The sequence below is a fragment of the Lepisosteus oculatus genome, chromosome 2 (genome assembly GCF_040954835.1).
Source record: "Lepisosteus oculatus isolate fLepOcu1 chromosome 2, fLepOcu1.hap2, whole genome shotgun sequence".
NCBI lineage: Eukaryota > Metazoa > Chordata > Actinopteri > Semionotiformes > Lepisosteidae > Lepisosteus > Lepisosteus oculatus.
In genome coordinates this window covers 552,947-580,542 of record NC_090697.1, presented here as the reverse complement: position 1 = coordinate 580,542, position 27,596 = coordinate 552,947, and the positions used below count along the sequence as shown (strand labels likewise).

Sequence of the window (27,596 nt, the reverse complement as noted above, 5' to 3'; positions counted from 1 at the left end):
TAAGTGCAATAATCATGAGCTGCTTTATAACAAAGTATTATTGATTTATTGTCGTTATGATTACTGATAATATAATGAAGCACACGCAGTTAATTATAAAGAACTGAAAACAGCGCACGGACGGGGGATGGTTCCACTTTTCTGTACATTAGGAATATTTAAGATTTAAGTTAGGCATATTACATCTATACTTTTAAATTGTCTCAATTTTCCCATGCTTTTCAGTTTTCCTGCCCTGTCTTTACACAGCAAACTCGTTCTATGTCATTCAATTTTGCACATTAGGATATTTACCAGCAAACGTACATGCATATGAGATTAGAGATTTAGAGATTTCAGTTAGGGGTATTAAGATGTACTGTAAGCATCTTTTCTTCAGTTTCTGTATCTCCTTTTCCCCATAATTTTTGGTTTTCACTTCTCGCCTTTCACTATGACACACAGAAAAGGTAAGCATCTCAGCATCTTAATACTCTTAATACTCTTTTAAGCAGTATTGTTTCCATTTTTCTTTTCGAAAATAATATATATTATTATTATTACATATTAACTAATGTACAGTAGCTTCTGAAATGTAAAGTAAACACACGCCCACATAGAAAAAATTAAATTGCCACTAAGGAGAAATGTTGAAGGTGGAACATTCCTGGGAATGTCGCCTCAGAAAATGGGTTTGTTTGAGTGATGAAACTTATTACTGTATATACTGTAGTTCTTAACATATTGTTCAGATAGTTACACGTTATATAATTAAATTATTTAATGGCTGATGTAGCATGGTAAAACTCAAGTCATTTTCCATAAATTGACTTTTTTAGTGTTAAATGTGTGCAAACTAAAACGTGTAACATTAGCCTGAACACGTTTATCGTGACAAGATGAAAGATGCTCAGAGTTAGTTTTGTTGCTTCTGAGTGACAGCCTGCTGTAGTCCTGTATGCCACGAGAGACTCAAGACGGATGCATTAGATTCTTACTATGTGGTTCAACATAGTATGTTACTATTGAAGTAGGCACTTCAATTCGGATCCTTAGGGATGATAAGTAAAGAACAAATTACCTACTTTAGTTTCAGAAAGCATTTATTTGAAAACATCATACAGGTTTAACATTACCACAGCCAATCCATTAAGAGCATGCAAATATAAAAAAAGTATATTTTTTTCACAGAAACTGTGCAGATTTTGGTTTTCTTTTTCCATTTGAAATCTTGAGTTACGTGTGCTCTATAAGGATTTCTTAACAAAAGAGAATTACCCATGGGGTACAGCATGTAAACATAACTATTTCTGAACATTCCTCGATGGTTAAATAACAAAATAAGATGCACAAATTTGTCTAAATGTTAATAGCACAATAAGTTTAAGTTACACTAGACAACATCTCTTTTAAAACTATAGTGGTGCAAAAACTGAAATGCTGTCTTTTATATAGGCAAATGCGCTTTTAAAAAAACAAAATACTGGTTGAGCTTCATTCTCCATTATTTTTCTTTATTTAGCTGGAATGTACAGTCTTACAGTTTACACCAGCATGAGGTTTTAGTTTCTTAAAATCAAAGTCTACATACAGTACACAATGGAGAGTTATCTTTCTAAGATATGTGATGCACATCTCTTTGTACTGTATACCTCATACTATACAGTACTGTGCAAAAATGACACAAAGGTTTCTTAACCAATTAGTGTTATCATGCTATTTTTAATAAATGCTACATAAATCACTTTAACACCAAATCTGTGAAAACATTGCGAAATAAGTCATTAACAATTTGATGAACATTTTATATCTTTGCTTCACTATTTCCAGTGTCTGACTGGAGAACTGCACAGCACATTTTACACTAAGTGCCATTAAAACATTTTACTTGCTTGGGTTCACTGAATTCCCATTATTTTTATCTAATTGAGCAATTCCATATGTTCTTGGTCTGAATCAAACCTTTTTAGCCCATATGCTTTCTAGTTGATTTCTAAACGCCTTTAAAACCTATTGACAATGTTTTGGATTATTATTGTGTTGGAAAATTTCAGATCAATTTTATAAAACCAAAACAGATTCAAACATTTGCACAATACTGTACTGTGTATTTGTTGAACACAATAGCCTGTTTAACATACCAAAAACCGTTTTCCTAACTTCCGAAGTTAAACACATTCATTTTCTATTGGTCATAATGAAGTGAATGTCAAATCATCTTGCTTTATTTCTGGAAACAATATAGCAAGCAACCCTTTCCCAAGACAATTGGCTGTGGAAGAACTGGACAGATGAATTTAATTTTAGAACATATAGTGCACCTGCCTACAAAGTTTCAGTTTTTTAAAGTCTTTTTTTAAATAAAGACACAGGCATGTATGGTTTTGAAAAGATGCATTCACAACGGATTCATGAAAAACTGCACTCTTGTAATATTTTTTATTAGTATGAGACTCCTAGTGAAATTTAATTTGAAATGCATATACAAGATGCTATGATAAAAAATATAAAACATAATCAAAATTTACTTGCAACTTTACCAAAGACTGCAGAATTTTGGTATCAGTACATGATGGTGTAGAATTATATGGTTGAGTTATTAGCTGGGTCTTTGAATATAAGAGATCCAATATCATCAGAGTTTTAAGAATTCTGAAGTCAAAATAAGAGCATTTGTTGTTATTATGCTCTTTAAAAAATCTCTAATAAGCCTTACAGTCAACTGCTCATACCAGAGCTTAAAAATTGTCTGAAGTGTGTTACTGTAGCATTCAAGCAGTTTTCCCATACGTCTTGATGGTTGTGACCTTATCAAATTTATGATTTAAAATTAGAATAAAGTACAACATTTCAGATCTTTTTACATTTTTTTTATCATTGAGTAACTTTGAAATGATCACTAAGCTTCTGTAATCTATTTGAGACTTACTTTCACATCCAGCTAAGTCAGTTTTTTAAATACTGCAGTAGACGGTTGCACGGTTTTCAGTAGTGTTTCTGCTATGTATTATTAATCTATACCTTCATCGAATGATGCTATCTCTCTCTTTTTGCGTCATTCTAGTTCACTGTTTCAAGGGCATGTACTGTACTTTATCTGTGGGTCTCACAATAGTTATGATGAAGAAAAAATCCTCAGCAATATGTTTTCCTTTTTGGAAACCAATAAAATACCTAAACGTTCAGTATGCAGTGTGCTTCTGGAGAACATTAACTCAGTGTGCAAAAACAGGAATGGCTGCTTCAAAAATTATATCTTAACCTTTATAACAAATGCCTTACACACAAGGCATTTGGATTCATATTTTGTTAAAAAAAATATTTCAAATGGCACATGTAAACTATCAGTAGCTTTTAACTTGTTAGTAACTATTGTATTTTAAAGAAATATATAGAAATTGTAGTTTAAGGAAATAGCCATAAAGTTGTAATTTGTGACTAAATATTTGCTAGGGATAAAAATATAACCAAACAAAACAAAGGGCACTACAAAATATAAATACAAGAAATGTATACACCACGTATTATTGAAGAATACAATAATGGAACACAGCCATGGTTATCTTCAGGTCATGGTTTGAAAAACATAAAGCCCCCACTGAATTTAGAGAAAGGAATTTCACTATAAGGAAAGAAAGAGAACTGGCTTGGTGCAGCTCATCTGGAGACTTAGTGCTGCCTTTGGTTTTCACAAGTGATCTTTTTTATATTTTTATATCAGACTGTGGCCATAACTGCTTTTTGTTTTGTTTCTGCTACTGTTGCATTCAAGTTCCATCTTTACAACTTCACTAATTTAAATGAACAAATCATTAATAGGTTTCTGAGACAGATTCAAACTCTAAAATTAACACTTTAAAAAAGAAGACAGAAGAAAGGTGATAAGGTCTTATTTTTGAGTCTGAAGATATCGTTCTAGTTCTGCACCTGTGGCATGGGATCCTTGGATATAGTCTGAGGAGAATAAGAAATATGTAACCTTGTCCCTGTCATTCTTTGAATACCATGCAACATCTTCAGGAGGTAAAAAATGTCCAAAGTGCAGTTCTCTAGATAACCCATTGGTATACCATCATGTGCAAAAGGGAAGACAACTTCAAAGACATACTGTAAAAGGATTTTAACATCCTGAAATGAATGCCCCAGTGACCTCTAACAGTTTGTCTTAAACCTCCATTTATTTGTATTCTCGTGCTTTTTTAATACTGTTGTCTATATACATTTTTAAATAAGCAACTAAAAATGCCTTCTGTTAGACAATAAATGTCATTATCCTTGCATTTATTCTTTCCCAAGTGTAGCAGGGCTCAGTGCGCCGAGTGAGTGACATCACGTCCCTCTGAACCTCGACAGCAGGTGAGACTCTGCTGAGCCTGAGGACCTGAGCCTGAGGTGTGCTGTGTGTGCAAGGAGCCTGGGATCAACGGGCAGAGCTGCACTCATCCCACAGGAACACTGCATGACCGGGAACTGTTGTCTTATAAAATGCTGAGAAAGGTGTCCATACAATTCACACTGTCAATCTGAGTAAAATAGGCATCATCTTTGCCTCCCTCAAGAGATGCTCTGCTGAACAAGATGTCTCAGCAATGCTCCATTGGCTCAGTAAGGCTCCAGGTTATATTTATTGGGAATTACTAGATGAAGGAAATATCCATGTAGTCACTGAGCCGACTTCAGTGGATCCTTTTCTATGTAAAGACTACCCCTTTTCTATGTAAGCTAAAACTACACAACCTTTCTACAAAGTAGGACAAGGTGAGAACTATATGTATGCAAACACATACATAAAATTCAAATATACCCTGTATTTGCAGTAGTGGACTCTTCAAAGAGAAACTCAGGCTGGCCCATTTTCAAAGCGGATTTTTCAAAGGAGAAAAGAGTATGAAAATATTTCTCTGACCCTTTAAAGTACATTTTACAGTTGCATCTGAGATTCTACTGGTTCTTCAGGAACACTTGTATGGTTTTGGAAAATGCACCTAATTGTAAGGTTTTCACTGATTAATCAAATAGCTTTTAAAAAGCTAGAAAATGGACATGTCTGTCTCACGCAGACAATGTCAATCATGTTGTGAGGGTTAGGGTTAGGGCAGAATTTTGTATTTACTGAAGGAGACAAAAAACAAATGTCAACACTGAATAACCATTTCCAAAACATCCACACTTTATATTTTTAAACTCAGTAATACACATATGAGAAGCATCATTTTAAAGTTATATCAAGACATTTGAATGTCTTTTTTGATATTGGATATTGGGTTTGACCTTACATAATCATGAGGTAACATTTTGTTTTCAATTAGAATTCTGAATTAAAACAAGGTTATAATGAAGAAAAAGCACTAAAACATTTTTTTCAAGAAATGAATTTCTTAATTTAATCTACAATTTGATCTAATTTGGCAAAATATATTGAAAATGAGCAAGTCTAGACCCACTGTATAGAACTATCAGAAATTAACAGATATCACCAAGAAAACCAATATGCCATTGCTACATATAAATGGAATATGATAACATTTTTCTGCTGCTAAGATATCAAATAGTTATTAACAATGAATACTGGCTCTGCACAAATGATGTAATATTAATTCTTATTATAAGTCAGCAAATTTTGGAACTGTGTTCATGTGTACCTCCATAACAAAGTCTAAGAATAAGCAAACTTGAATTTTTGATGATTCGACACGTTAAACAGCACATCCTACAGATTTTGTCTCTAAGCCCTGACAAAGTACCTAACCAAAAATTATGAATGTTATGTTTATATATACAGCACACACACAAAATTAAGCATTTGGACACCCACAGCAAATGCTTCTATATATCATAAAAATGTCAAGAGCTTATACATATATATTTTAAAAAATGTTCATATGTCACCAGTAACTTTTCACAGTTTGTGATCACAGTGTACTTTTGTTTTTCTGCTACGTTTTGCTTTTTTCATCCAGTGAATTTCTTTCTCTACAGACAGTGAGGGTGGGGCCATGGATGATGGCAGTGACCCCGTGCTGCCCCCTCTTCCTACCCCTGCCCCAGCCCCTGCCCTGCTCAGGCCACTCTGACCCGTGGCTCCTCCTCAGTCTCCTGGCCCAGGCTGGTGTATGTGACAGATGGCTCCAGAGGCCCAGTGGTGGGGGTGTCTGTCGTTGGCCCTGAGGGATTGCGGAACTGCTTGTAGACACGAGGGTCCTGGGCCACGTAGGTGGAAGAGGAGGAGTACAGGACCAGCCCCAGGATGATGATAAAAAAAGATAGCAAGTAGAGTCCTGAAAACTGAAGAGACAGAAACACACGCAGGTCAGCAAACTATATGTAATACACAGCAAAATAAATTTAAAGGAACAAGTAAAGGTTTATTCCATGCTGAACAGAGAAGAAAAGAAACACAATATCTCGGCTCCTCCTCCTCTTTCGGTGACACCTGAAGAAGGCTTCACAGCCGAAACGTTAAAGTCAGGTTAGACCGCACTCAGGGCTCTAGTGGAGTGTTCCTGAGGGTCTCCTCCTTGGAATGTTCTCTTTGTTCCTGTGTTCCCTTGTTGCTTGTTCCCAAGCACCTGGTTCCCTGGTTGCTACCTCTGTTTCCACATTCCAGAGTTGCAGTTCCTGTGTTCGGTCTCTAGTGCTTGTTTTGGATTCCTGGCCCAGCTCTTCCTGATTCTCCTACTGGATTTCCCACACAGCATGGAACATTTACAGTATCTTGGCTTGGATCCTGGCTTGATAGACCTACTCTCATGGTTTCCCCCCAGTGATTTGGACAGTGTCTCGTCTGACCTTTCTGGCTTTGGCTTTTGCCTGCACAGCCACGAACTGGAAGAGCAATGCTTGACAGCATGCTGGCAGCCTGCGTGCGCTGCTCAGACAGTCCCTCTCCAGTTAGCACGCATGCCTGTACAGCGCAGCCCGGCCCCAGTGTGCGCACTCTCGATCTGCTTGGCCACAGCTCCCCCTCCTCAGCCCTTGCTCCTGGTTTGCTTTACTTCCCCTGCCTCCTCTGACATTCGCCTCGCACATGGGTGCATCACCTCCTCAAAGCCCACCTCTCCTGTCCAACGGAGCGGGAGACATAACAAGAATTGCACATCTTTCTAAATGATGTTCAAAATGAATAACAACAAAGTAATGAGTACTCTGCCAGTTCTCCTGTAGCTTTGACAATATACAGAATACAAAGCTTTTACTAGGTTCAGGCTCTTCTCAGTAGGGATTTTTAACCATTCTTTCATGCACAACTCCTGCTCCTTAGAACTGTAGTTCAAAATGTGTGCTTGTGAAATACATTCTTTAGTTCATACCACAAATGTTCTAATAAAGTACGTAGATTTTATGCTTCCTTTTTAATTTGGTAATTCCTCTGGAGGTGAGTTGTGTTCCTGCAGGTTGTTATTTGTAACCAGATTTGAGCTTCCTGAGAGAAAAATCTAGTTTGGCAAAAATACCTGTGTTACAAAAAGAGACCTTTACAAGAGTTATTTGTTACAGTTAGAAATAAATTGTGCAATGGATCTTTTTAGAGCTAATTGTGACAGGCAGTCAGCTAATCACCACCTGAGAGGACACATCTGTTGGTGGTTATGGCGGTGATATCGAACAGCTGCTCCTCTCTATAAAGATGTGCTCTCCCATCAATACATAGTATCTGTGGAAGCTGGGTAAGGCTAGAGATGTCACACAGGGGAGCCCCTGACTGTCAGAGACATTGACTGAACCTCTTGATCCGAATGAGCCTTAAGGAAGAACAATTTTGTGAATGCAGCCTGAACAACTGAGGACTGTCCAGAACAGCTTTTTTGGAGATTTTTTTAGTCTATTTAAAGCAATAAAGGGTGTGGCTACCTTGTGGATGCATTCTAAACCTACCCCACTGAACTGGCTTTTCTCCAGCCTGTAACAGTAATGTATTACTTTACGTGGCAAAATACATAAACTACATAGATCGGTGTTATTCAAAATTGTTTTCCCCAATTTCTTATTTTAAAAGTAATCCCTTATAAAAGTAACTTCCAACTATAATAAATTACTTTGAAAACTAGCGTTTCCCGGCAATGATCAATTTTAACTTAGACAAGAGGGACCAGAGGATGCAAAACATCCCCAAAGCAATCAGATCCATTTCTATTCTTCACTGAAGAAACATGAGTATTACTGTTCTATGCTAAGCTTGCTTTTGGTGTGACTGTACAAAAACTGAGTTTGTGTTTCAAACTGAATAATTGAGTTTTCAACGTGCAATATGATGTCGTCCCACTGGTCTTCAGAGATAGTTCAGAATCCGCCTGTTTATTCTTATTTATACAGCCATGGAACTTTGCAAGCAACCTCAGATTAAAGAAGACAACTTCAAATAATAGTCTTGAAGACACTGTATCCTGCTGAATTTTACCCTTGGGTTTTGGTTATCCTCCTATACCACTTATAAGACTACACATTTGAGCAACTCTTTTTATGTTCTCCTCCCAGTAGAGTAGAAAATATCCCTTTAGCATTGAACATCATAGTGACTTCACAGTCAGAAGTGGGATGTTTAAAGAGTTTTATAGCCATCACTACGGTTGGAGAGGTTGTTAATCTTTTACATCTTTAAACAAGTCTGACTTTCCCCATGATAAAGTGGTGCTGGCTATTTTACTTTACGTACCTCCTTTAATGCCCAGTGGTTATCAAGGTGACTGTCAGAAGCTTCTTTAATGCTTCTTTAGTTTTATGAACATACTGGCTAATTAAAATATATTTTAGGATAACTTTATAACAGATATTTCCAACAAATATACTGTATTTAGGATTCAAATATATTTGAACATTGTTATTTTAGAAAGTTATGCAATTATTTTGAAAAGATACAACTTTGTTACATCCAGTAGTATGTACTGTATATATAATGTAATACACACATTGTGATGTTTTTGAATATGCATATACACTGAATGAACATGTAATTTTTTGCTAAAATCACATTTTAGTTCAAAATCAAGCATGTGGCTAAATTTGGAGACATCTGGTGGTATCAAAATTCAACTCTGGGCAGAGACATTATCTGGCAAATTAAATTGAACATGGATAAATGTAAGGTAATATACTGTACGAAGGAAGCAAGAACGTACATTTCAAATATCAAACTGGTGGTACTGAGCCAGAATCAGCAAAATATAGTAAGAACTAGACCGAGGCATTTATGTTAACTTTTAACCTTTTTCCATTAGACTCTTTATATCTACTGTACAATGTGTTAGTTAGACCTTGCTCTAAATATTGTCTTTACTATATCACAAAAAAGATACTGCTGCTCTAAAGGCTTACAAAAAAAGCTACTTGTTCTTTGGTGTTAGGGGAATTTAATACACAGAAAGATTACAAGAAATGAATGTTATTAGCCTGGGACAGAAACTGCATAGGAACTTCATTCAGAATACTTTGACTATGTGAACTCAGGTGACCTCTTCAAATCAGCAGCAATACGTGGACTGGAGAAATAATAGGAAAGTTTAAGGCCTTTCAAGATGGGAAAATTCAAAGCTATGTTTTTACCTGGAGGGTTGTGGGAGTTTGGAAGCAATTCGTTAGTCAATAGCTGAAGCTGCTTGTATACTTTAGTATAGAATTGTTCTCTTATATATATATTTTTAAATGGAATAAAAAGTATCAATGCAGTGGTGGACATTAATTACACAATAACTGAGGACTTATATCAAGATGCTACAATCCAAGGTAAAAGTATTGAATCATAAATAAATTTACAAAAGCAAGTGCAAAAACAGTAAAACTCTTTGTGACACAAAATGTCTTTGCACAATCACTACAGGAAGAAAGCATAACATGTTCATTTTTGCATGCTAGCATTCAATTTTACACTTTACCTCATTAACAAGAATACAGTAAATCCCCTTTAACATTAACATTAATGTAGATTGTTATCTTGTGTAGATTAATGGGTTCATCTACACAACTCTCCCATAAAGCTTTTTTTCCGTTCATTTAAAATTACTTAGAACAATTGTCATTGTCTTTACAAGTCATGTAGCTTTACTTTTCAAAGACTTCAATAACATACACTATCCTACAAAGGAACTGGGACAGTGAGGCCTAATAATAATCTTTTCTTTGAAAAATGACTACTAATTGTAACTTCTACGTCACGTCCCACTGCAGCCAGGGGTGACCAGCATGTTTGCCCAGGGGCTCAGCCTTCCAACAGTTGGGCTGCCACACAGTTAGACCAGCTGTGTTGTTGGGTAGTCAATCCACCTGTCATTCACCTAATTAAGCAGGACTCTCCAATAGATGGGAGACATTGAGCTCCTACTGCTGCAGGGCTACTGTTTACACTTGTCTAAAAAAAAGACAACTCTTCTTCAATTGAACAATTCGCAATTGAACAAGCCCCCCAGTGGAGACTCGCCTATCCCTAAAACCACTTCTGGTATTCGACCTTCTGCCATCCCTGCTAGTCCCGCTGTTCGTATCCTCTCGACATTCTCTCTCTTTAAGTAGACCCTGTGGCCTACTGTTTCAGACAGATCCTATCTACTGCAGGTCTTCCTGCCCTTTTCCCTGCAGACAGTCCTCATCCTGTGAACTGCAGCCTTCAATCGCTAAATTTCAAACAAAGAATTTATTCTATATTTGGTCTATGTATAATAGTGTTCATAACAGATGTTCAGTTGGATGGTTAGATCCTAATCTCACACTCTTCTTCTCGCCTTCTGCAGTCTTATATACAGTAAGTCTCGCTCCCAGATATTCCCATAGCACATGTGCCTGATCTACTGAAACTGAACATCCTGTGAATTAGTATTTTCTTACTATGACATTTAAGCCAGCAAAAACTTAGAAAATAAATAATAATAATAATAATAATATTGCTTACACTTATATAGCTCTTTTCTGGACACTCCACTCAAAGCGCTTTACAGGTAATGGGGACTCCCCTCCACCACCACCAATGTGCAGCCCCACCTGGATGATGCGACGGCAGCCATAGAGCGCCAGAACGCTCACCACACACCAGCTCTCAGTGGGGAGGAGAGCAGAGTGATAAAGCCAGTTCAGAGATGGGGATTATTAGGAGGCCATGATTGGTAAGGGCCAATGGGAAATTTGGCCAGGGTTACACCCCTACTCTTTTCGAGAAACGCCCTGGAATTTTTAATGACCGCAGAGAGTCAGGACCTCAGTTTTACATCTCATCCGAAGGACGGCGCCTGTTTACAGTATAGTGTCCCCGTCACTATACTGGGGCATTAGGACCCACATGGACCGCAGGGTAAGCGCCCCCTGCTGGCCCCACTAACAACTCTTCCAGCAGCAACCTTAGTTTTTCCAGGAGGTCTCTCATCCAGGTACTGACCAGGCTCACACCTGCTTAGCTTCAGTGGGTTGCCAGTTTGGAGTTTGGAAGCAATTCGTTAGTCAATAGCTGAAGCTGCTTGTATACTTTAGTATAGAATTGTTCTCTTATATATATATTTTTAAATGGAATAAAAACAGTATAGTGTCCCCGTCACTATACTGGGGCATTAGGACCCACATGGACCGCAGGGTAAGCGCCCCCTGCTGGCCCCACTAACAACTCTTCCAGCAGCACCTTCCTCACACCTGCTTAGCTTCAGTGGGTTGCCAGTTGTGAGTTGCAAATAACATACAGTACCATTAACAATTAGAGAGAGATCAGTGCGAATAAGAATTCCAGTGTACACGTACATATGCAAATAGACTCCTCTACTACTCTACGTCTGCTCTCTAGAAAAACCCATGCTGATATAGGTCAATCTTGAACAAAGTGAAATGAAATTTTTAATGCTTTTCATGTTTCTAATGTTAGCTGATAGCTGGGTAGAACCCCTAGAACTTTTGCAGTACCAGCTCTGGAGTGATATGTAGTGAGCTACAGTACTAAAATGCATAAGTCCACTAACTTACAGTACTTCTTTTATCCTTGCCAGTACATAGATCACAGTGAAATGACATGTCTGTTTAATTAAATGTGATGAGCTGTTGATCTCATGACTCATTGTATTTACACATGTTATATATACTTAACCTCCGTGGTTAAGTAGTTGCTTCTTTCCATCATGCATGCATTTATGTATCTATCTCCCATTGTCTTTGTTTTGGAATTAAATTGTGAAAATTAAATTGCTAACTATTCTTCCTCATCTTATGCATGCATGTTTCTTATTTTTTAACGGGTTCATGTTGTCTTAAATGTATTATGTATTGTGTTACCTGCCTGCAAAGCAAATTTTCCACTTGGCACATCTAAGGAAGTAAGTAATAGTTCCTGTACATCTCAGCCTAATGCATATCCAAGCTAAAATGGCTTGGAAAATGAAAGATATATTCTCTCCCATTTTTATTTGGTAAATCATACATATGATGACAACCATTTCTTCAAGTGTTAATATTATGTAAACAGACATATCATTGGAGAGATGTAAAACACAGTATTCATTCATCATCTGAAAGTAGTGTACACTGTGACATATTCTGCTTATAATGTAATAGAAAGGACAATTTAAAAATATTTCTATCAAAAACATATACATACATAATTATCTATGTGCCTTTAAGAGGACAGGACAAATCAAACTCCTTTTACAATGCCCAGGTCATAAAAGGTAATTTCATTTTCTGAGGTTTCTGAATATCTGAGAAAATCATATCATATTGTCTCACTGAAAAACATTTTCTTATCACTTGCTTAGTAGCATAAACAGCTTGTATTATAGAAATATAGAAATACCTTCAAACTAGAATAGCAGATTACAACCCTTAATATGGTCCTTAATATGCAAAGAAATGCTGATTACACCAAAAGGTGCATTTTCATTTTTTAAAATGAAGCAACACCACTTCACTTTTTAATCATGTAAACCATGTAATGATTTACCTATAGTCCAGGACTACTCCATGTAACGGAAGCGTTCTTTCCGGACCCTATGCAGACGACACAATCCGGGGTAAGTGAGGAAAACACAGGAAAAAAAGCATGCAGGGGTCAGGAATGAAAACAGGGGGCGTGTCCATGGTGCGCTGGTGCTCAGGGGAGGTGTGGCCGAAGCAAACAGTCCAGAGGTGAGTCCAAGGGGGAAAATCCAAAACAGGGCAGTCCATCCAAAACAAACAGAATAAAAACAGGAACCGTGTCGAAACCGGCAGGAACAGGAACTTAAAAACTTGATGGGACCAGGCGCTTCACGGTCCCGGACTCGCCTGGTACGGGAACCAATGCAGAGCCCGGAACAGAGTAGGCGCCTGCTTTATAAGGGGGAGCTGAAAAGGGGGCTGGAACAGGGAGCAGGTGTGGGAGATGAATAACAAACAAGAAAGGGCTGGAGCGCCCTTAAGAGGAGGGGTTTACGAATGTGACACTCCATTTCTGACCCTTTTAACTTTTCTGATCAAATGTAATGACTCCATATTGTAATCAAACCAAGATTATGGCATATCAATAGTGTGGCAGACAATATCTTAGAAACAAAGGTCGCAAATAGAGAAGATTCTGTTTAAGTAATGTGAGAAGAAATTGGTTGTTATTGTATAACATAAATGACTATTCAGACATATTCCCTTAGAAATGTAAGATATTTCATCTTCCAATGTTAAAAATAAAACTAGAATGATTGCTTCTTGCCTGCAGGGTTTCAATTTAGAATTCAGTAAAGTAAATACTCATGGGAGCAATATTTATGAAACAAATTAAACAGATTGCTCTGTCAAGAGGTTCATTAACTTCTTACAATACAGAGAAACAAGAGACAATGCTCTTGCCAACCAGGAAAGATGCATCTCCTAAGAGCAATAACCTGGAAATAGAGATGATCTACCCTGCTTTCCTTAAATCAACTTAGAAAATTAATCTCTGCGGTGGTGTATGAAGATCCTCTCACTTACTCTCCCTAAGATCAATAACATAATAAAGTCTGTTAAAAATGCATTATCATACCTTACATGTACAATACCTTCAATGTAAAAGGAACTCCTGCCAGAATGTTCATACACAGTACACAAAAAAGGTAACTTTTGATAATAAAGCTATGGTTATGCTTTATTTTGAAGTGTGATTCTCCTCCCTTCTTATTTGTGTCTATACTTCTGTGCCCCTATATTTATCCTGCAGGAGTGTCTTCACAGAGGACATGATGGCCAGAGACAGTGACATTAGCAGAAATTCAGAAGGAGGTGAAATTCTAATCATGTACTTCCGCTCAACTACACATAAATCCCAACTTCACCATTTCAGCAGCTCCCTGGTTCATTCCCCGTAAGGGAGGGGGCTTGTGACAACACTGATCTTCTGTTGTCAGCCCCATGATATGGTTTGAAGCAGATTGTAATAACAAAAAAGCAGGTTAGTGACTATTACAAATCATTATTAAATTTTAAAATATTGTGTTCAGTTTTGATCACCACAGTAGAAAAAAAGATGTTGCTGTTCTGACATCCAAAGGTCCAAATTACCAAAACATAAACCTAATGAACTGAAAAATGTTCCTCCTCTAGTCTGATTTATTTTTTATGCTCTTAAAAGTAGGCTTGTGTATGACCACTTTCTAATCAGATTTCATCCAGTTCAGTGTTTGCAGCTGAATGCCATTGTCCCACATGCAGGATGAATAAACTATCCTAAAGGAACAGGGCGTTGTTGTTTGATCTACTCTGTGTATCTTTCACAATCATCTCAACCAAAGGGGGCAGTAAAAAATGTCAGCAGGCATATTCTGAGATTTTCTGAGATCAGAGTAAGATGGTATATTATTATTGCCCCAAAATAATGACAGTAATTGTATAGCTGACACAAATCAATTGGCCCAGAACTTAAAGCCAGTAGGAAGGAGTTCTTATTTGTGCTATTGCTAAGGTGTCAATTTGTTTTGCAGCATAAATACTCTCGTTGGTGACCAACCAGTTATTTCAGGGGCCTTTTTGTTATTTTCGCAAATGGAGACGACATATTTTTTATTGCTGTGTTCATCTGTCATTGATTCACCTAAGAGCTTACTATCTGTGACCATAATAACAACTTTTTTCAGTCTGTGAAACATCCGGAAGAAACTTAATGAAAATCATTAGTCTCCAAAGCAGTCAAGGAAACCTTCAATCTCATCCTTGTACTGTAAGTGCTTCATTAAATGCATTTCTTGTAATTACATTAAAAAGTGTCAGCAGCCATCAACAACGCCAAGTTTATTTCATAGTCATAGTGTAGTTCAAAAGCAATTGGCACTCAAGAAGAAAATGCTTCTTACTTTCCTTCAACGTGCTGAAATAAGGCGCTCTAATTCACACTCCTTGTATTTCCATTCATTTTTTGAAACATCAAGTCTGAAAATTAAAGACTTAAAACTTTAATAATTATGTTCACAGCTGTGACATCACATACCTTTTGATAAAGCTGGTGAATTGGGGAAGCTAAGTGTCAGGTTTGACAGCCATTATAATAATGCAGAAGGAATAATAACTGCAAGTATAAAATAATCACTACTTTTCAATTCTTTTGACAGGACTTACTGTATGCTTAAAAACCTTTCTATAAGTGATTCAATTCTTTATGTACTAGCATAATATTTTAAAGCAAAAGTAGGACTATTAATTAACAGAGTTAGGCCTTCTCTGTCAGTAATGTACAGTATTCTTCATTTGTCCAGTGTAAATAACACAGACTGCTGAAAAAATAATGTTCTCATGAAAACTGCTTTCTGGCTGGTAGAGTAATTCCTGTTTTCACAATGTCAATTAAAGCAACTAAGTTAACTGGAAGTCTTAACCTCGTTGTATTCTTACCTAGCTGGCTCCTGAAATGAGGATGTATTTTGTTTTTTAGTGCCACTACAGTGGCATTTGCTATCTGTTGGAGAAGTTAAATGTAGTTTAGAACCTTTGTTTTAGGATCTGTTGAGTCTACAAGTACATATGATCTGAAATATTTTGTTTACACAGTATTTCCTCAGGTGTTGACGAATCATGTAAACTATTTTTCATTGCAAAATGTTACTCAAAAGCAAGGCGAATGTGTTTTTTTAAATCTCTTACTGCTAAACATGTGCTGACTATTTCACTTGCCCTCCTTTTAGAAAGAATGTATAAATGCTAAATGGGTCATCATTTAGCTGTCAATTTCACGAAGCAATACATAATTCGAAAACTTGATGCCATTATATTATTACACCGCGTTTACTAAAAAGCAATACCATCATTCCAAATGCAAAGCAGTTCCTGTTTAATGTTAAGGAGTGATAAATGTGCTTGATTTATCAAGTTATTTCTATATAATTGTATATTTTATTATTATTATTATTATTAAATTCCTATGAATCTATTATATAATTCATCTTTTGTTGTATGACCTCTCAGGTCAGATTGCAGTTAAGCAGGGGGAAAGAAACATATTTGTTGAAACACCCACTCAGAGTTATTATACACTTTGGCCAGACCAAACAGCTCATTTGGCTATTTTCCCACCTATACTGGAGAATTCTTTCGAGATGCCCAGTCAAACAGTATTGTTTTCCTCTTGTTAAAAAGCATACTGTAAATGGCAATACATTAGCATTACAATCTAATTCCAAATGCACAATGGTTCAATAATGGAAACAGAGGGGCATTTTAAGTCATGCTGTTTTAGGCTTTCTGATCAGTATGCTAACAATTACAGGAGTCTAGCCTGTCACCTGCTGCTGTTATACAGTAGGTTCCATCTTGACTGCTTCATTGTAATATGTCCACTTCTATAATAACTACTATAGTACACTATTATAACTAGCACACATCTAGCATCTGAGATGTAGCATATTATTAACAATTTAAAGATTTCTCAACTGAATATAGTAAGACATACAGTATTGCATAGTATAGCAGTATTCAAACTCTAATCTGAAGTGTTTTATAATACTATTTGCAATTATGATTATCCAGTAAGGGTTGAATTTGAATAACATGTTTTTAGAAAGCATGGCAGTTTTTCCATGTACTAGCTGATAACAGGTTAACAGGCAAAAGCATCAAAATGAAATTCTAAATGCTGAATAAAGTCGTGGAAATCCTTTTTTATAATCAGATGATTGAATCTAGAAGCTCGTGGGAATTTATATCAACCATCATTCGGATAGCGTAAATGAAGAGTGGAAATGCCTGGAAGGATGCAAAAATGATTACTTTTCTAAGATAACCAAGTATTACTCTTAATATGTCTGCATATACACTGTGTGCACATACTGTATATATGGACTATTTCTTTATGCTTTTTCAGTTTCCAGTAAAGGTGGTTTGTAAACTAAATATAATATACCTTAAAATACAGAGAAGTCAAACAAGTCAATTTGAAAGACTTAAACTATGGTTCAGAAACAAAGAATATTTATAATTAAACACATTATTTACAATCTTATCCTCCATTAGCCTTCTTTATTGCTAGTCATTTCATTATGGTGTCTCGTCTGTACGATATACGGTAATAGCAGCCTCTCTCCCTTCTGCAGCACTGAAACATTTTCACTCTTTATTTGAATTGCAGCACAGATCTACTGCAATGTATTTTACTGCCAGCAGCCATATCACCCTGCAACAAACAGCTGGGAGCCCACTGAAGCTCAGCAGGTGTGAGCCTGGCCAGTGCCTGGACATGAGACCTCCTGGGAAAAACTAAGGTTGCTGCTGGAAGAGCTGTTAGTGGAGCCAGCAGGGGGTGCTCACCCTGTGGTCTGTGTGGGTCCTAATGCCCCCACTTTAGTGATGGGGACATTATACTGTAAAAAGGTGCCGTCCATCAGATTAAAAATCCCAGGGCGTCTCTTGAAAAGAGGAGGGTGTGTTACTCCGGTATCCTGGCCAAATTTCCCATTAGCCCTTACCAATAATGGCCTCCTAATAATCCCCATCTATGAATTGGCTTCATCGCTCTGCTCTCCTCACCACTGATAGCTGATGTGTGGGGAGCGTTCTGGCGCACTATAGCTGCCGTTGCATCATCCAGGTGGGGCTGCACACTGGTGGTGGTGGAGGGGAGTCCCCTTTACCTGTAAACCACTTTGAGTGGAGTGTCCAGAAAAACACTATATACTGTAAATTTAAGGAATTATTATTATTATGCAGTGTTACTGTACTTCCTACTGAAGGATATTGTACTTCCTATTAGGAAGCTGGGTTTAGCAGCAGCCACCAGGTATGAAATTATTTAAACAGAATCATTTAATTTTTATTTTAAATAACCATTTAAGATTTATAGGTAATGTCCTTTCAGAAATATTAGATAACAGTTAATCCCTGATGAATCTATATAAATCAATTTATGTAATGAATCCATCATTTCATCAATTAATTTGCCAACTTTCTTAGTCTTATGTCTAATAATAATAATAATAATAATAATAATAATTGCTTACACTTATATAGTGCTTTTCTGGACACTCCACTCAAAGTGCTTTACAGGTTTACAGGTAACCCTCCACCACCACCAATGTGCAGCCCCACCTGGATGATGCGAAGGCAGCCATAGTGCACTAGGACACTCACCACACATCAGCTATCAGTGGGGAGGAGAGCAGAGTAATGAAGCCAATTCAGAGATGGGGATTATTAGGAGGCCATGATTGGTAAGGGCCAATGGGAAATTTGGCCAGGACGCCGGGGTTACACCCCTACTCTTTTCGAGAAACACCCTGGGATTTTTAATGACACAGAGAGTCAGGACCTCGGTTTTATGTCTCATCCGAAACACCGGGCCTGTTTACAGTATAGTGTCCCCGTCACTATACTGGGGCATTAGGACCCACATGGACCGCAGGGTGAGCACCCCCTACTGACCCCACTAACACCTCTTCCAGCAGCAACCTTAGTTTTTCCCAGGAGGTCTCGTATCCAGGTACTGACCAGGCTCACACCTGCTTAGCTTCAGTGGGCTGTCAGTTGTGAGTTGCAGGGTGATATGGCTGCTAGTCAGTTGTGAGTTGCAGGGTGATATGACTGCTAGCGGTAAATGTGTTAGATGATAAGCAGCATATTTGGTTCTGCTGCCCTTAAGGTGTAAACAAATAGAAACTAAATTCCATCCTCTGTCCTCTACACCATCCATCATTTGGATTTTGAGAAAAGCAAGGTTCTAATGCATGTTGTTTATTGTACTCTGACCACTGCACCTTTAGACTGACTACAAAAAACACCTAAACCTTAAGAAAAACAATTAGAATTTACTATAAGTAAGAACAACTAATTGAAGTCTGAATGTCAGGTTTAAAAGTTTTGTTTCTTTAAACACAAATCTAATTCGTAGAGGAAAAGATAAATTATCCTACATACTTGTACAGGGACAGGTAATGGTTAATTTAACGCTGAAAAAAGAGAAACATGGCAGTATGGCCGTTGATGAAAAAGAGACACAACCTTTTGGCTGAAGTCAGGTGAAGTCACACGTGATGAAGGCTCCACAGCCGAAACGTTGTGTCTCTTTTATTTTCCTTTCAGAGTGGAATAAACCTTTACTTTGCAGTCTACACATACTGATGCAGCTACCTACTTGAAAATCTGTAACATATACAGTATACAGTATACTACTGCAAGTGTCAAACACACTTCAGGATTAAAATTCTTAATTTTACCTGGGGAAAAAACAGTGGATCAGGAGGTTACAGACATATCCAGGAGTCACTGTGGTTAGACATCAGCTGGCCTGGCCAGCCTGAACAATATCTGCATTTGTGCAGCACATGTAACAACATGCAGGCAAAAAGCAGCTTCTTATTCTTGCTTGCATCTGCCACTAGCTACTGACAGCAACAAATGTGAATTACAGAGGAACTGTAATCACATTAGAAACAGTTCCCACAGATTATGTTTTTTTTTGTGACTGTTCAGCAAATAATACTTTATGATCTCAAGTTTCTCTTACACTTACTTGAGAGGAATAAACGTTTTAGCTACTCAAAGTTAATGCCTCATCATCAACAGTTTGTTTTGTGTGCATAGTAGAAAAATAATTATTGGATTTAAAGAATGAACTTTGGAGTTGTGAGATTCATAATCTGACAATTGACTCAGTAATTTTGTATATACTGTCGCTTTTCTGTCAAACATCTTTCTGTTTCTAAATATATTTAATGGTCATGATGTTGCCACAGTAAGTAGGCAAAAGCATGCTAGATGATAGCTAATCAGGTGAAATTTCATTCACATACGCTGAGGTTTGTTTTGCAAAGAAAGAAGATTTTTGGGATTCATTCCATATAAAATGTGAGGTGATGAACTCATGAATGTCTTCACATAAAAAATAGGAAAATGAGAATGAAAAAGAATTGATCAAAGGGAATAAATGGAATTATTGGTATAAAATGGGACCAGGCCACTCTTAAAGTACCAGACCACGTGACCTCCTGACATATGGAAAGCAAGGAAGGAAATTCATTTTCAGACTTTGCTGCTGCTTTGTTCGCTTACTCATGTGTGAAATTACCTTGGAGGAGATATAAGCTTGCCTGCTAACTATTATTGCCCTTATATTTGATCAAGTGCATCAATCTCAATGCAAAACAAATTATTGTGAAACATAGAAGGCCTTATTAAAACACATAGTCAGGGCAAAATGCCTCAGAGTACAGAAACTTGACATGGGCTGTCAGTAGGAGCCCTGAGGCAGGAAGAAAGGAGTGATCTTTGCCAAACACTTGTAAATAAAGGCCAGACAAAGTTCTTTGCAATTCCAGGGGTTCAGGAGAATACCTTCCTTGGAGATTCCTGTCATATTCCTGGTTGCACACCAGTGGTTTCATTGTATTTATCTGGTATCCTACTGAGTTAAGTACCAATGCAAACAGTGGGGTGCTTTTTTCAATGGAGCTACATATTCTGAACATGAATAATATGCCCAGGTTCCCCACCTCATGAGTATTCTTCCATAAATGTAACCCTACACTAGCCCTGATTGAATAACTCATTGTTTACGCAATGTACCAGATCAAGTAAATGTTTGTTCACAGAACTGTTAGGACTGTTATTATCTCTACGCTAGTTATATTTAAGGTTTTCAAATTTTCATTTCAATCAGTGGATCAAATGTGAAAATGTTGAAGTTCATCTCTGCATTTAACACTTCCATCTTATCAAACACTTGAAGGAAAGCTAACCAAACATAATGCAAAGAAAAATCTTTGTGTCCTGGTCATCATGATAGTGTGATTCCAGTTTTCCCCTGTAGTTATATTTGGCTTTTTTGATGGGTGTTCTGAGATGAAATCTGGGTTTTCTGCACATGTCCTTGTCTCCAGAGTTGAAGGCGGATGTTCTAGCTCTGAGTTTAGCTCCTACTTTGTCATTTACCCACGGTTTTTGATTTGGGTATGTGCAAACTGTAATCCTGGGGACAACATCTTCTATGCATTCTATGCAGATATAGCTAGTAGCATTGTCGGCGTCCAGATTAATGTCGTTCCTGGCAGAATATTAATACTACATGCTAAGAATATTAATATTACCTGCTAAGAAGTGTCTACATCCAAAATGTTATATATCTCTCTTTAACTTTGTTTTCCATGTCTTGTATGTTATAAACAGATATTTGCAATTCATTTTCAGTTGCAAGATAAGATGCTAAAGAGTCTAAAATATAAAAAATGGTCTGCTTATAATCTCTGACCTGTTTTTTCAGCAGGCTGTAGTAAATGGACTACTCTGAAAACAGCCCTTCTATTAGAGGTTTAATCAGTCCTTTTGATGAAACTATAATTCCCCTCCACATGCACCAATGCTCTGTTTTCTCAGACTAATGCTGGCCTCTTCTCAGCTGTCACACCTGACCTCAGGAATGTATCGTCTACAGGAAGGACAAATCGATCTATTCTGTATTCAAAACACCTCCTAATGCAAATAAAACTTGCTGTCTTTTAATTAATTCCTGTATAGGGCAATGATGGCCAAAGTGACAATAAAAAGTGTTCTGAATCTAAATTAGGTGCATTAATGTACCCTAAAAGGTAAGCTGTTTGAAATTAAACACAAATCTATGTAAATCTACACAGCAGTGACACGTCTAAATATAGAGCAAAAGTGTCTATAACGTGTCAGTGTTAAACGTGTATTAACACTGTTTTTTAAATTTATTTAATTCCCAGCAATCCATTTTATTACTTATTTCTGTCTTTGCACTTTGTCATTCTGTAATACAAACATACTGTATAACTAATGTAGAGGCCTAAAGACCAAAGGGATTTTATTCAGGCGAGAGGGATCTCCCATGATCTTCCAGATATTTCTGGGATTCCTTGCGTGAACAGCTCTCTTCAGGTCATGCCACATCATCTCAATTGGGTTGAGGTCTGGACTCTGACCTGGCTATTCCAGAACACAAATTTTCATCTGTTTAAGCCATTCTGTTGTTGATTTACTCCTGTGTTTTGGGTCATTGTCTTGTAGCATTGCTACCCTCACATTCTCCCGTAAAATTTCTTGATACAATTTAGAATTCATTGTTCCCTCTATGATAGCAAGCTGTCCATGCTTTTGGTGTTGGTGTGCAGTGCTTTTCTTCCTCCAAACATAGCGTTGCACGTTTCTGCCAAAGACCCAAACTTTTGTCACTTCAGTCCACAGAACATTGTCCCAGAAGCATTGTGGAACATCCAGGTGGTCTTTTGCAAACTTGAGATGTGCAGCAATGTTTTTTTTGGAGAGTAGTGGTTTCCTCTGTGGTGTCCTTCCATTAACAACATTCTGGTTCAGTGTTGTTCTTATAGTTGACACATGAACAGAGACTTTGGCAAGTTCAAGAGATTTCTGCAGGTCCTTTGTTGTTACCCTAGGGTTCTTTTTCAGCATTGCACGCTACGCTCTTGCCCTGATCTTTGCAGGACGCTCACTCCAAGGGAGAGTAGCAACAGTACTGAATTTCCTCCATTTGTAGACAAATTGTCTTATTGTGGATTGATGAACACCCAGGCCTTTATAAATGTTTTTGTAGCATTTTCCAGCTTTATGCATCTCTACAATTCTTCTTCTATGGTCCTCTTTTTCTTTTGATCAGGGCATGGTTCACACGAACAGCTCTTTCTTGAGAAGAGAAGACTCTGTCAGTAACCTTTGTGTGCCTTTTTTATAGGGCAGGGCACCTCCAAACCACACCTCCAATCTAATCTCATTGATTGCAACACCTGACTCCAATTAGCTTTTGGAGAAGTCATTAGCCTAGAGCAGTGGTTCTCAAACTGTGGTACGCGTACCGGCAGTGGTACGTGGAGTGCCGCCAAGTGGTACGCCAAATGACACTGGAACTGTGTCGTGTGCGCTGAAAAATCGGGACGGGTTTTCATATTTTGTATTTTAATACGTGTCGAATACGCAGCCTACTTACTACCATACAGTGCGCGCTAATAGTTCAGTGGACACAAGAGATACTCTGTAATTCTATACCACTCTATAGGAATGCGTTCTACGGATGCAAATGACCAATTGTATTTAAAAAAAGCTACCGTATCTCCAGCAAATAGGGAGAAAGGAGAATGTGCGTGATTTTGGAACAATGCTAACGTTGTAAACACAGGAATGCATAGAAATACGTGCTACGAACGCAGGTAATCTTGTGAGCACATGAAAGCATGATAACAGAAAAATATTTAAGAACTGTTCTAATTTGAGAAAAATACACCGAGCGTCTCTGTGTTTCGCTCCCATGCGCATGAAATAAAAACTTTAAATAAATACGGAAATAAAAACAGAAACACGGAAAAATGCAAGCTTGCGTATTGCAGGTAAGCTACACTATTTTTGAAGAACCTTATTTACCGTTGGCAAAAGAGCTGACACGTATTTTGTGTAGAGAAAAAGCTGCTAAACAGCTCGACCTGCTGCCCCCCTTCCCGTTGAAAGACACAGTCATTCATAGAATTACTGAAATGAAGGATTATATCAAAAGTACACTGATAGAGTGCATTAAGATGAACAGATGTTTTTCACTGCAATAAGATGAGTCTGTAGTCGATATGGCCAATTTGCTCGTTTACGTTAGATACGAGTTTGAGGGCATGTTCCATGAAGACTTTCTGTTCTATAAACCACTACCAACAGGAACTACAAAAGAGCACATATTTCAGCTTCTGAATTAATTTATCGAAGAGAATTGCCTCGACTGGATAAAATGCGTCAGAGTTTGTACAGACGGTGCTAGAGCAATGACAAGCCGACATAACGGTGTAGTTGCACGAATTAGATAGGTTGCTCCAGAAATTAATGTACGCATTACAACATCCACCGCGAGACCTTTGCCGTCAAGAAAATGCCTGACGATTTAATATCTGTTAGACTCTGTTGTGAATTGTATCAAGGCTCGAAAAATTAATTCACATCTGCTTTGCTCAACTAAACAGGCTCACCCCTCTCACTGAAATGGTGCTTTTTTATTAGTTGTTGTTAATGTTTTTTTTCTGTAAAACACTTTGAGAAGCCACCTTTAAAGGCGCTACCAACATACAACATACTAAGGCATACTAATGCCTTAAAAATCCAGTTAAAAAAAAGTTTATGCACTTTTATTTTATATAAAGTCAATATGAAGTATATTTCACTAAATAAATAATAATAATATAATAATAATAATAAAAAACGTATTTTATATAGTGTCTTTAAAGGTGGGTTCTCAAAGCGCTTTACAGGATGACAATAACAATAAATAAGAAGAGTATAACAATAAATAAGGAGAATACACAAGATAAGACACAATTACAATATATAGAGGAGACAGTGGATGGTGGTACTAAGAAGAGCAGAGGGGTGAAGAATGGAACCAGTTAAGTAAAGGCTTTTCTGAAGAAGAGGGTTTTGAGTCTGGATTTGAAGGAGTTTAGAGCTTGGGGGCATAGCAGGAGAAGGCCCTGTCACCCATATAATGTAGACGGCTTGGGGGACAGTAAGGATGGCAGAATTTGAAGAGCGGAGGTTGTGAGGTGGGGGAGTAGGGTGATAATAGTTCAGACAGGTAAACTGTTAGACCGTGACATTGGCACCTACCCCTCTAAACCCCAAGGGAAGATCTAGGCTTTTTGTTAAACTGGGAAACAATTTCCCTTTTATTTCAGTTAAATTTTAAGCATTTTATTTAAAACTGGTGCTTCATTTCTCAGTTTGTCTAAACTAGATACAGAATTTTAAGAACACTCGTATTACTGTATGGTCGCCATGTTGTTGCAAATTCCTGGTCTTGCCATGGGCAAGAGCAAGAGTTCACGAGAACTGTGATGTAAAATCCCACATTACAACTATGGGTAAACTGACCAATGTAATGTGCTATATGAGCGAATAAGTACAGGTAGTGCAGCAGACATTTCACCACAGAAACTTCCAACATGATCTGCCTTCAGAGTTAACAAGTAAGCAATATTTGTTAGCAAAACCATCTTGAAGTCAATACAGTATGTTGAATTCAATTCAATTACACTCATCAAATCGGCAGTCTATTTAAAAAATGTTGCCTTGGTTTCACAACTTAAAATATAAATTAATACAGTAGCATCATTTGCTTGGTCTAAAGCAAACAGAAATAGATTGTTTTAAAAGATTTGTAATTTGGGATAGGACATGTGCATTGAAATTTTCTTTGCTTTGGAGATTACATGATTGATGAAGCCTGTCAGTTTATAATATGAAAAATATTTTCAGATACTGACCCAAAACATGTGCTCAAACCAGGTGCCATTCCTACCATTTTTGCCCTCAAAAGCAACTGACGAAAAGAGAACACAGTGAGAGTGTGATCTCAGTGCTTGGTAGGAAAATAGAAAAAAATGTATCTTCACAATTTAAACAATCCTTTTACACATCACTGTACGCATTTACTTTCATTGAAGTCTGAAATGCACTCATCAATGCCGATTCTTTCTAACCCTGAAATATAAAAATGGCATTTGAGATCTCCTTTAATATGGCACCTCAATTTACTGGGCACTCTTTGTGCAGCACTCTTCTCCCATCATTTAAAAGAGAGGTTTAGAGAGCAGAAGCAGATTACAGACCAAGTCAGCATTGGAATGCTTTTATTGGATTCACAGTTCCTCACTGTTTACAGTGATAGCTTTATTTAAGGTTACAGCAAATAGGTCGCAGGCACTTAATAAGGGGGATTGTTGGATCAGATGTGTAGCTCCTTCACACCAAGTTAACCCGCCACTGTTCTGATGTTTGCAACTACAGAACTACTAATGCAGGAAGAATATCTTACAGTATATCAAGTTCATATAAGAACTATCTTAACTCATTAGGATTAAATAGATTCACATCCCAATAATATACCCTGTTTTACAAATAAAACTAAAAATAGTTTCATCCAACCTAGTACAAAAACACATCTGGTTTAAGACAATGAAAGTCGAATTACTCCCAGAAAGGAATTTTAATATTAACTTGCAAGAAGCTCTTGCTAGGGAATGGGTTTCCAATCAGATCTCCTGTCTTTAATTAAAAAAAAAACACAACACAATTTACAAGTGCACAAATAAGAAAGCAAAATAGAAAAGCACAAAATGATTGATGAATCACTGGATTCACTGAACCACTGAATTACTGGGCCCTGAGGGATTTATGGGTACATGAAGGTGATTTTAAAAAGTTTGGAGACTAAGGAAGGAAACACAGACACAGACTGATTTAGCTACCTGAATAGCTAAATCACAGAAGTGTGGGTTTACTTGCTTCTTTTTAAAAATGAAAATTGGAAATTCAAGCATTCTGCTGTCAGTAAAATTCTGAGTAATCCATGGTCGTCAGTGAAACTTTCACCATTTGACAGAGTGACCACCTAGACTGCCAAGTTTTTCCCAGACCCTCCTATCATCTCATATCACTAACAATTAAATGGGGAACTATCTTGTCCACAGCTGCCTTAACTGCCCACACCCACCATCCACACCAGACACCTGTTGCTGTAACAGACGCCTCTGCATCACCTGCTAATGTCTATCCAGTAGTGAGCATTTACTGTACATGGCCCCTCAGAACATTTCAAATTCACCCACAGAACATCATGAGTATCTTGCCAACTCATTGACTGTAGCTCTTGGAGTGACTGAAGAATGAAGTTCCTGTCATTTACATTGACAGAGCAGGAAGAACACTTGTCAATAGCTTCAGGAAACACATCAGAGCAGTGAGGATCAAAGATCTCCTTTAGCCAAAAGTTCCTCAATTCACCTCTCATGGCCACTAGTACAAGGACCTTCCTACACTTTCCTCTTAGAGGGTTCATGGGATTCCAGCTCCAGAGAAACTCCAGAAGCCACAGTAATTCTTAAACTTGGATCACACCTTCCAGCAGCTCTCAATGATAGACTCTCCATTCATTCCAGCTTTTCACATTTCTGCTCCAGATCTCCTATCTCTTGAACACACTTTCCTACCTACTATGTCCTCTGGTCTCTGATGCTTTATGTGTCTGCTACCTTCCTCTCTTACCATCATTCCTGAAGAAGGCTCGTCAGCCAAAAACATAACTGTGTACTTTTCAGCACAGAATTGCCCTCTGCTTCTACTTGGGAGCCCCCACCCTCCGCTGCACTTGCACTCATTTCTAGAGGTGACCTGAAGCATAAGGCCAAAGACACACTGAAGTGGTCTGACACACAAAGGGTGAATGTCCT

The 27,596-nt window shown here is 37.6% G+C and overlaps 1 protein-coding gene across 1 annotated transcript in view; it reads right to left on the bottom strand.

Moving 5' to 3' along the window:
- Positions 1 to 1,064: 1,064 nt before the first annotated feature.
- Positions 1,065 to 27,596, bottom strand: part of slc35f1 (solute carrier family 35 member F1) — a 153,097-nt gene continuing 126,565 nt past the window's right edge. Inside the window, exon 8 of the mRNA XM_006626421.3 lies at positions 1,065 to 6,264. Within this exon, the coding sequence (XP_006626484.1) occupies positions 6,040 to 6,264 (225 nt within the window). The 3' untranslated portion in view covers positions 1,065 to 6,039. The remainder of the gene's footprint in view (positions 6,265 to 27,596) is intronic.